We start from the raw sequence: 11,562 nt of genomic DNA, 5'->3' as shown, positions 1-11,562 counted from the left end.
GTACACTTGACCCCATTCACAAATGGGTAGAGTTCCGGTAATATAAGCTTTTACAAAGCTTAAGCAATTCTAAAACCCTCACACGGTAAATAACAGAATTGATGCATACCCATACAACAAAAGTATGGAGTATACTTGACCCCGTTCATAAATGGGTAAAGTTACGCATACATACGTTCAGACATGCAAGAACTAAAAACACTTGTACAAACTGAATAAAGAAACTTTATATTCAAAAAATTCAAGTATCCACATGATGCTTAGTGAGTTTACATAAAGTTCCTATTCTATACAAGAGGAATACAAAAAGGAGGCACACTCGCCAACCTAAACCCTATTTTGTACCGCTGGTCCCCGCATCTCCTCCGGCACCACCAGCGGGTTCTTCCTCTTCCACATCCGGATAAAGCATCCGCAAGCGGTCAACATAGTCCGCAACCTCCAAAAAATCGTCCAGCTCCCCTACACAGGCAAGGGGCGTGTCATAAAAGGAGGCTACGGCCGCTTTCAGACGACCTTCGGTATCCACATCACGGAACCCGGATGCCTGATCAGTATAACCGCCTGCGGATAATACATTGATATGCCCAATGCAGCGGTTGTAACCAGCCTTGAAGCCAGCATCGCGCGCACGTTCCTTAACCAGATCCAAACCAGATGCGGTCTCAGGGGCATTCATTATAGCCTCAACAATCTGCAATAAAGGGATCATAAGTCTTGGATACTAACCCAAGCAAATGCAAAGACAACGGATACTTACACGCGCGATGCCGTGAGTCCGCAACCACTCACGGTCAGCTTCCAGCTGGTTAAAAGAGGACACCAAGGCATCCTTGGCCTCAGCAGCGGCGTCAGCCCGTTTCTCCGCAACAGACACGCGGGCAGTAAGGTCTGCAACCGCGACCTCCCGGGCCTGAACCTCAACCTGTTACAAAAACAGCAAACAGTTCACTCGATAAATATTTTCAAAACAATAAAGGAAATATACAACAGAGGTAAAGAAATATACCTGCAGGCTGGCAACAACTTTGTCCAAACGAATGCGCTCCGCATTCGCCTCTTCAAGAACCTTAGAAGCACGGCTCTCCTTCTCTGCGGCCTCTTCAAGGGCCTTTGAGGCACGAGCCCCGGCTTCTTTGGCCTCTCCAAGCGCCTTCAGGGCGTCGGCCTTCGCCTGCAGCGCTTTAACAGAAATGGCCTCAGCCGCAGCCTTCTCCTGGCTCAAGGTAGCGTTCGCTGCCTTGACATTTGTCAGCTCCTGCCGAGCATGAAACAGAATGTCATTCTGCTTAGCCCACGATGCATTCCACTTCTTGCGCTCATTGGACATTTTTTCATTCCAACTCTTGCGCTCATCAGCAAGAAGTTTAGCAAGGGTACGCACCTGTTTCAGCTGGGCAGCGGCAGCCCATTCAGAAGTCTGTTTCTGCTGCTCAAAAGCAGCCTTGTCCTTCTCGAGCTGCTCCGCACCCGCACGAGCAGCCTCAACCAACTTCTCCGCCTCGGCCCGCATGCGAGCAGTTTCTTCCTCGCGGCGGCCCAGCACCTTATAATCTTCCAAAATGGCATTTGCCACAATGGAAGTCCCTACCAGCATTGATGAAAGCTGGTTAATACGCAGCTCTCGGGGCGCGGCACGGGCACGCTCGACTTCAAAAGGGGTGCCTAGACCACCCAGAATCTCCTTGCATGCCGACGGGTCATTGGAAATATCATCCCCCTGCATAACAGTCCAGGGGGGTCGGTGATACACAGTACTACGACCCTGGGTATAGGTGCGGTAGTAGTACTCCAACTCAGACTCCCCAGGCTGAATTGGAGGCCCATCGTACCCCGCACCACCGGCAGACGAGCTGGTACCCTTATCAACAGGAGACTTCTGCGGCTCAGCATCATGCTGCCGCGTTTCAGCGCCAGTTTTATCCGGTTCGGCATCAGACCGTTGCTTCCCGGTATCAGCAAACCGCACACTCACATTGTCTCCCTCATTGGGAGAAATCAGATTGTTGGACGAGTCAACAGTGTCAAAAATCTGGGTCGCAGCATTCTCTGCGATACCCTCTGTTCGCACCGTCGACTCCGACACCACCTTGGCAGGGGGTGTCGATGGCACTTCAGTTGCACCCGCATCCGTGGCACGCGGGGGCGACTCCGGAGCATCAAAGATAGAAAAATCTTCATCGTGAGGCTCTGCAAAAAACAACGTCAAAAAGCTATCAAAACAAGTTGCACATAACAGTTAATACAAGCTAGCATACACTTACCAATAACAACCGCAGGTTTTTTCTGCGTCGGAGCAGACCTTTTGGTTACCAGTCTCCGACGTTTGGTTTCAACACGACCAGCAGCTTTCGGCTCTGGCTTTCTCTTCTCACCAATCAGAGGGGGACCCGCAGCTGTCCCTCCCGCGGCCGTCTCCTCTGCCTGCTTCTTCGCAGCACCAGAACGCGACCCCGCGGCTGTACCCAAACCCTCAAGGGTATCAGATACTATCACATAATCCTTGTGTTGACGAAAAGAGGAGTGAGAGATACCTGCCACCTGCGGCACCAGATGAGGCACAGTTGTGACCTCCTTTATCTTCTTTTGGCGAAAGCGCACGCCCTTCACAGTTTGCCTCTTTGGCACACCTTTCGCATCGGGGTCCCCTAAGGCCCCAAGATCACCTGCATAAAATCAATCCAAAGGGTGAATCAATAAACCAACGTTATCATCACAAGTGAAAAACCTTCCAAATTATACCTTTGCCTGGCGGCAACTCAACTGCCAGTGCGGCCTCAGTAGGCACCCGGAAGTTACTACGGATGATAGCATTATGATCCTCCTCAACATCCGCACAAACTACGGTCTCAACCGTACCAAGAAAATCCGGGGCAAACATCCTCCATGCGGGAGCATCCTCTGATAACAAACATAAAGTCAGTACCGCAAACAAGAATAGGGAACTCAAACACATGAAAAGTACGTACCACCGCTTTTCTCCCGCACCACGGGCCTCGAGTTTTTGTTCCTCCTCGTCAACATCATACGCAACAACCACAGTTGCGTGTTGGTCAGCTTCACAGACTCAATAGTCTGAAGCTGCGGAAACCACTGCACTGATTTCAAACTGGGCATCGCAATGGTCTCCCCTATGATCGTCTCGGTCACGTTCCGAAACGTCATGTCTGCAACAATGGCAGCAGCCTTGACATAGAAGAATTTCTTTTTCCACATCGTCATCCCCTTGGGAGGAGTCATCAGCTTGGGGCTACCGTCTCGTTGACGGAAAGAAAAGAAACCCAATGACACAGTCATCTGATAAAACCGTCGGAAATCTCCGACGGTAGGCTCTATACCAAGAGCACGGAAGGTGAACTCAAAATTACGAATCCGAATCATACCAAACGGACTCATTTGAGAAATGTGGACCTTGTACCACTCCAAGACATCCACAACGAACACCGTCAACGGTAACCGGAGATTACAGTCACCAAAAAAGTCGGCCCACATGGTCACATAACCAGCCGGAGCGTCAGCACCAGTATCACCCTCCGATAGATACTGAGCCCCATACTCAGGGGGCATTTGGACGTCAAGCATAAGACGATCAAAGGTTTTTCTGGTCCACTTTAACGCCGGTAATCCACTACCGGCAGCCCCCTCCTCTTCTTCTTCAACCACTACCGGTTGTTCAGGGTTTTCACCCTCCAAATTGTGTGGATTAGATGGTTCAGCCATCAAGAATATCAAAGAAACAGAAGATGGTGAACAGAAAAACCAAAACCCTCACTGGAACTTCAAGGAATTTCGTCGGAGAAGACAAAGAACAAGTTTCTCTCACCGGCAAATTTTTGAAAATTTCAAACAAGTGAGGGGAAACCACGAACGGTTTCCCCTTATATACCCATCGCAATTAATGCGGAGGGGGAAAACAAATGATCACGTTCAAAAAGGGCGAATCGTATGACACCACGTGTCGAGCGCCGTTTCCGCTGACGGTTATCACGCGCGCGTGGCCACCCACGCGCCTGACACAAGAGACGTTTACACTCTTCGCTACAGTGCATTTAATGCCTCGGGCAGTGCAAACGTCCTTTCATTTCAGCACATGCCAGGAAGATCTCACCAACTTCCACCAACTCACACGTGCGTCCAGCCACGTATGCAACAAAAAGCGACTACATTATCCAATTATAAGCGGCATGCGGTTTCTCTGGTATACCGCACCATAACCCATACCGCATGTCGTTTTTTAACATACCCCTAAAAATAGGGAAAAATATATATCTCTACACTATAAAGGGGTATAATACCTATCCGCACTACCCACGAGCACACGTGGAATATGCGGACATGCCACACACGAGCCCGTTCAGGTGTGTCAAATGCTCAGAACCAGCGCTGGCCGTTGGACTGAACCGCATCTCAGACACAGGGAAACCGCATTGCCTTCATTCTCTTCAAGCTTCAAATCCCTCCTGTCCAGTTCACAACCGCAGAGGGTACATGAACACCTTCTTTAACAAAAGGAAGGAAGGGAATGCACGCGAACGCACATCAGCAACCCTGTCTCCTGAACCTTCAAGAGCTACGTCCGAGCCACACCCGCTTTGAGCAAAGGTGGTAATGCAAAACCACAGACACTCACGAGGAACTACGGACATAACCATAGCTTCCGCAGAGTGGTTGCTACGGAAGAGCCAAGCTCACTCCACATCACCGAACAATGCTACTGCAAGGCAAACTCGGTATTGGAGCGGGAAGGTAAGTGGCTCCAAAACGAACGCAGAACAGCGCTCTAAATAAACCCTCGTCGAACAACAAGCGTCCGAACAGCGGTAACAAGTCTGCTTATGACTTTGTTAGCCCGACTATGGGCCACATAGAATAAACAATGGTGGGCATACCCTTGCCTATGACCATGTTTATTTACCCATAGTACGAATATACATTGTTCGACCAAACATGGCCAACAATGACGCAACGAGGTAACCGCAAAGAACGTGCGGTTACTAGAGAGCTATGACGATAAACACGAAAACCCAACAAAAAAGGGATCGTCGTCTCATAACTCGACGCTGAACATAGAGCTTGAGCAAAGCACTTGCAAGCATCAACAACTTTTGATCCCAGTCTCAAAGATTGGTCCAAAAGTTTCTTTTCTTCTTCATGCACCAATTCAACAATTGGTATGAAGAAAAGACCACCTTTAAAGGATGGGAAACCTCCACATACCTTCGAACCACCACCTCAGAGGTTGGTTCGAAGTTTGTGCAGCATTACTAACAAGGTCTCCAAGAGACCTTCGGCACAACAACAGGTGGCAGGCCACCTGGTGACATAAATCGGCTGAGAATCTCGCATCAGACGAGATTCCTTCACCGATACGGAAGAGGCGTCAGATGACCCTTCCGGACCTCCAGCTTCATTTACATACAGAAAAGACCACACATGGTCTAGGATCTTCTCCAGACTCCAAACTACCTTCCAAACACCATAGTCCAGTACTCCTCCCACATACACCTTGTATGTGGCAGCAACACTAGACTGGGGGGACTTGAAGGGGTATGGTCCCAGATCTCGCGTCAGCATGGACCGCGAGTGACCATTACCCTTATCAAAACCCCCACTAACTAACAACCTACTTGTGCCCATGCGGGAACGCGTCGACACAAGGGTTGAATCCAATCTATCTAGTAACAAAGAAGGACTTACATGGAACATGAGAACGGTAGAGTGATGCGACATAGCATCACATCTGGTGTAGGAAAACGGAAGTATTCACAGCGATGCGGCATCGCACCGCATCCAGTGAACACTTCTATCAATACAGGAAAGCCTTACCTTAGGCATAGAAGAAGATGAACGTAGCGGTACGGCTGACACCGCACCATACGGACATTTTCGTCACGACAAGGGATGCAGGCAAGACGACGATGCGGCTAGCACCGCATCTCGCGTATTCCTTGATCACAAGTAGGAGACGCGGTAACTTCAGATGTTACCGCACGTAGCGATGCGGCTTGCACCGCATCCTATGTACTCAAGCAAGTGGTACTGACACCACAGTGCAAGTGGCACCAATGGCAGTTACCTGTCAGAGCTACGTAAGCAATGGACTGACGTGGCGTAACCTCCATAACCGACGAGCCTGACACACCTGAAAGGGTGCAGCACGTCGTCAGTCCATCCATCATCATCCTCCTTCACTCCTCGGCTATAAATACCAACCCCAAACCAGGTTTGAGGTATCTTCTCACAACTCTCTCACTACTACTACTATCTTACTTTGCTTCCCAAGCAAACTACTGATTCTCACGCCGGAGAGTGGTAACAAGGAGCACCCCCCACCCCATCCTCCTTGTTACGAGTCACGGCTTGTTTTCTTGTGCAGGAGATCAACCACCGGTGATCCAGCCAGCGATCCTCGAGAGGAAGGGATTAACCTTTCTTGACGAGACCAGTGTGTTAACCCTGCCCGGTTAACCATTGTTTCATCAGATGTACACCCCTACCTCTGGCATTCGTATTGGTGATTAAATTCTTCAAACTTTTACTCTAATAAGAGTTAAATGCCATTTTAGTCCTTGTGGTTTGGGTCATTTTGCCAGTTTAATCCAAAGGTTTCATTTTTTCCCCTTGGGTCCAAAAAGGTTTCACCGTTGCTATTTTCGTCCACTTGGTTAACTTCATCCATTTTTTCTGTTAACGAGAAGGGCAATTCGGTCATTATCTATGTAATTCTGTGAACTAGAAGGGCAATTTGGTCATATAAAATGATCGAATTGCCTTTCTTGTTAACAGAAAAAATGAATGAAGTTAATCCAGTGAACTAAAATGGCAACAGTAAAACCTTTTTAAAGGGAAAAATAAGATCTTTGAACTATACTGCCAAAACGACACAAACCACAAGCGACAAAATATATATATATATACCGTGTTAAAAGTGGGGAGCCATAGTCGTCGTCAAAACCCTTAAAGAAGGGCGTCTCTGCTGCAAATCTTGAAAAAAATGGAGAAACCCAACAAAAAGCAAGTGCTTCTCTTCTACTGTGTGGAGTCTGAACAACTCGCTCGCAAGATATCCGATCAATCTGACCTCATTCAGCTCCAATCCATCAACTGGAGGTATCATTACATATCCAATTCTATTTTCAATCCTGTATGCAATAATTTATTCAATTTACTGTATGCTTGCATGTTTGATATATACATTCAGATTGCTTTAAAAGATGATAAAGTTTGTATCTTTACTAGTCCAGTGAACAAGAGTTAGGGTTTAGGGTTTAACCATTATTTATGTTGGTTTAAAAACCCTAATTGTATAATGTTAATTTTGAAATATATTAGGGGCTGTTTCACATTGTGTTCATACTAAGCCCTGATTGGGGTGTGCACGGTTGGGTTCGGTTACTTTAGGTTTTTTTTACCTAATAACCAATAACTTTGGCCATTGGAGATGACTAATCTGTTGATTCTGTTAGTTTCGGATTTGGTTATCGGTTTAATGTACAAAATGGTTCGGTTAACTTATTAACGGGCTTCATTTTTGGATTTGTTTTCATCGGGTCGGGTTTAACATGGGTTTGGTTTTGACAAAGTTAAAGGATTTCAACAGTTGATTACATATGTTTTTGGGCTTAGACGAAAGTAAAAGATTTTAACGGAGTTTCCCCTTCATCGGTTCAGTTGACTTTCCTTACTTCAAAATGGTGAATCGGCTCAGTTTGGTTATTTTAGTTTTGTTGATATTTTGGTGATCAGAAAGTTCAAAACTGAACCATCGGTTATTTATGTATAACGATTGTTTCCGTTGTGGTTCGGTTAATTGGTTTTTATACTCAGGTTAATAGAGTCTGGATATAGTGAAAGTGTAAATTATTTCGATTATCTGATTATTTAAAGTCAAGTAATTTGTTATGGATAATTAGTTTAAGGTAGTTACAACAATACTGATTTTGATTATCTGATTATTTAGGCGTATTTTACATGCAATTCCTCAAATGATCAAAATTTACAAAAAAAAAAAAAAAAAAAAAACCCTCGAATAGCTATTTATTTAATTATAACAACTTCAAATAAGAGAATTACATCCAAAAACTATTTACATAGCCTGTTTTTTAAACCACATAAATGCATATTCACTTTTAAAGCCTTATATTCACTTTCTTTTTTATTTTTATAGGAGTTTTGATGACGGGTTCCCTAACTTGTTCATAAACAATGCTAAAGATATCCGAGGCCAGCATGTTGCGTTTCTCGCATCATTCAGCTCGCCAGCTGTCATTTTCGAACAACTTTCTGTTATATTCGCTCTTCCGAGGCTTTTTGTTGCTTCCTTCACATTGGTGTTACCTTTCTTTCCAACGGGCTCTTTTGAAAGAATGGAAGAAGAAGGAGATGTAGCAACCGCATTCACAATGGCACGGATATTATCAAATATTCCCGCGTCAAGAGGTGGTCCCACAAGCTTAGTTATTTACGACATACATGCTTTGCAGGTCGGTTTGTTGATATATATTAGAAAACAATTCAAGTTTTATATTGATTATTTGCTTAATATATAATGCTTGTAAAACTATTTGTATCTTTGCAGGAAAGATTTTACTTTGGGGACCATGTTTTACCTTGTTTTGAGACTGGGATGCCTCTCTTGAAGCAACGGCTTCACCAACTTCCCGATGCTGATAATGTTAGTACTTAGATTTATATGTTAAGGGGTGTTTGAGTTTGCAATTTATAATTGATTATCATTAATCAGATTTAATATCTGTAATGCGTTCGATTATTTGATTAGTTAGGGGTCAAATATAGGGCTATAAACGAATCAAACGTTCGGCGAACAGTTCGTGAACCGTTCGACGGGAAGTTCGTTTGTGTTCGTTCGTTTATTAAACAAATGAACACGAACAAGAAATTTCGTTCGTTTAGCTAAATGAACAAACATGAACAAATGTCGCGTTCGTTCATTTATGTTCGGTAACGTGTTCGTTTGTGTTCGGTAAGTCATTAGTGTTTTGTTTTTATATTTTATTTAAATATTACAAGATCCCGACAAATAAAATATTTAATAAGTGTTGGTGTATTATATGATCTATTCATGAACGTGTGTTTGTGTTTGTTTGTTTCCATTTGTATTCGTCAACGTTCGCTTTCGTTTGTTGCCTAAAATTAACAAACAAACACGAACAAGCTTATTTCCTTAACAAACGAACACGAACATAAAATCTCATTCGGTAAGTGTTCATGAACCGTTTGTGAACACATATATTCTTTAACAAACGAAGATGAACAAGATCTCGTTCGTGTTCGTTCGGTTCGTTTGCAGCCCTAGTCAAATACCTTGTTTTGAGACTGGGATGCCTCTCTTGAGCATCATCTTTTACATGGTGATCTGTATATCGAGTATTTATTTATGTCTACCTTTTGTATAAACGTTCAGGTTGTGATCGCCTTTCCAGACGATGGAGCGTGGAAGCGATTCCACAAGTTGTTGGATCACTTTCCCACAGTAAGTTAAACATTTTTTTTTGTCCAGTAAAAAAAAAGAAATGTATATTCTTTCTTTATATAAACCATAAACTATATCAGAATGTCAATACTTAATCACAGGTGGTTTGTGCAAAAGTTCGTGAAGGTGATAAGCGGATCGTAAGGCTGAAGGAGGGCGATCCTGCGGGTCGCCATGTAGTAATTGTTGATGACTTAGTGCAATCTGGAGGCACTTTGATTGAATGCCAGGTACTTTAATTATTAAAATCTTTGTTATAGATGTATTCTCGTTAATTTGTTTAATACAGGTGTTTGAATATGTACGGTTATCTTGAATAACAAACAAGAGTGTCCCATGTGGTGATATGATCATAAAGTGCTTTAAGCTTAACTTTTTTTCCAAAATATATACCGTCCCACGAGACGGACATCAAAATATATAGATTGTTGTATATTGACGATCATATTAATATTATTTGTTTTCTTGTCATCCAGAAAGTTTTAGCAGCTCATGGAGCAAACAAAGTCAGTGCTTATGTCACTCATGCAGTGTTTCCAAAAAAATCTTTTGAGAGATTTGTTCACAAAGATGGTTAGACTCTCTCTCTCTCTCTCTCTCTCTCTCTCTCTCTCTATATATATATATATATATATATATATATATATATATATATATATATCTAGGAACACGATCAGGAGAGAACGCCTCAAAGTGTGAGAACGGTGAGAACGATTCTCAGCCACAAGATCTTAGTGGTTTGTGGTTGAGATTGATGCGGTGGCATTTTTGTAAATAATAGGGGCCTTGGAACTACTAGAAGGGGTAAAATAGGAAGATCCAAACAAAGGTGCACAAGCTAATCACATGATATTTTCCCCCATCATATTTAAACGACAATAACTTTTTTTTATACGTGATTATTTTTCTAAAAAAATTACACCATAAAACTCAGCGTTTTTTTATCTTTCCAACGAGTATACTATTGGTATACTTTTCGGAAAAAAATTAACTGGGTTTTATGGAGTTTTTCTTAACTGGGTGTTTTATGGCGTTTTAGATTATGTATTTTCATGGCGTTTTTCTGAAGTAGGTGTTTTTATGGCGTTTTAACTAGGTATTTTCATAGCGTTTTTCTGAACTGAGTGTTTTATGGCGTTTTCAACTAAGTTTTTTCATGGGGTTTTTTTTTTCTGAACTAGGTGTTTTATCGCGTTTTTAACTGGGTATTTTCATGGCGTTTTTCTGAATTGTGTGTTTTTATGGCGTTTTATTTGAACACCCAGTTCATGTGAGTGGGTTTTTTGACAAATATTACCCTTAGTGTAATCTAGCATCAATGCCACATGTCACCACTAAAATCGTTCTCACCGTTCTCACACTTTTCACCGTTCTCTCTAAATCCTGACCCTATATATATTGGATAAAACGACTTAGGAGGTTATATGCACTGAAAATAGACGTTGGGTGACTTTCAACCTCTTTAACCCAATCCCCTTAAAAATGGGTCGTGTTTATTTCAAACGGGTCGATTCTTCTTATTAAATCGACCCATTTATAAGTGATATTGATCTAAGAAATAGAAAATAAGGTGATCTGACATGCATTTATTATACTTGTGTTCAGAAAACTCGAAGAAGGCGTTTGAGTACTTTTGGATTACAGATTCTTGTGCTAATACGGTTAAAGAAATTGGAAACAAAGCTCCTTTTGAAGTCATAAGTCTGGCAGGATCTATTGCAGATGCACTTCAAATATGATGTTTCTGTGTTATTTTAAACATATGTTTAAAGCGCTCATCGTTAGAGGAGAGGAAGAGAAATGTTTGAATTTACCAGTTGTCATCATTTGCTATTGGACGGATTAGTAAGACATGACAGATTCTGAAGTACGAATGTATTGATCTATTTTGCTCTTCCAAGTGTGCAAGAAAAGTGTTTTTTTTTATGTTTGTTGAGTTTTAAAAGGTGTTGTGTTGAGCATTCATAAACTTCATATCAAATATCTAAAACCCTTGGTTCTTAAAAGGTTGACAAGTTTGACTCCCTTGTGCCAAACCAAAACCATCGTAGGCATATCACGTGTGAGGT

The 11,562-nt window shown here is 43.1% G+C and overlaps 1 protein-coding gene across 1 annotated transcript; it reads left to right on the top strand.

Moving 5' to 3' along the window:
* Positions 1-6,921: 6,921 nt before the first annotated feature.
* LOC110921126 (ribose-phosphate pyrophosphokinase 4) lies at positions 6,922-11,419 on the top strand. Its single transcript, XM_022165400.2, has 7 exons — positions 6,922-7,110; positions 8,168-8,483; positions 8,579-8,674; positions 9,425-9,493; positions 9,595-9,723; positions 9,970-10,066; positions 11,099-11,419. Exons 1-7 carry the CDS (start codon positions 6,995-6,997, stop codon positions 11,230-11,232), a joined length of 957 nt encoding a protein of 318 aa, XP_022021092.1. The 5' UTR covers positions 6,922-6,994; the 3' UTR covers positions 11,233-11,419.
* Positions 11,420-11,562: the final 143 nt, after the last annotated feature.

This window comes from Helianthus annuus, chromosome 17, assembly GCF_002127325.2.
Source record: "Helianthus annuus cultivar XRQ/B chromosome 17, HanXRQr2.0-SUNRISE, whole genome shotgun sequence".
NCBI lineage: Eukaryota > Viridiplantae > Streptophyta > Magnoliopsida > Asterales > Asteraceae > Helianthus > Helianthus annuus.
The sequence above is the reverse complement of the archived record's forward strand: the minus strand, read 5'-3'. Positions and strand labels throughout refer to the sequence as shown.

Coding starts and splice junctions, on each gene's coding strand:
- LOC110921126 (XM_022165400.2), top strand. CDS start 6,995: ATGGAGAAACCCAACAAAAAGCAAGTGCTTCTCTTCTACTGTGTGGAG. Junction 9,724..9,969: donor GCACTTTGATTGAATGCCAG/GTACTTTAATTA, acceptor CTTGTCATCCAG/AAAGTTTTAGCAGCTCATGG. Junction 10,067..11,098: donor GAGATTTGTTCACAAAGATG/GTTAGACTCTCT, acceptor ACTTGTGTTCAG/AAAACTCGAAGAAGGCGTTT.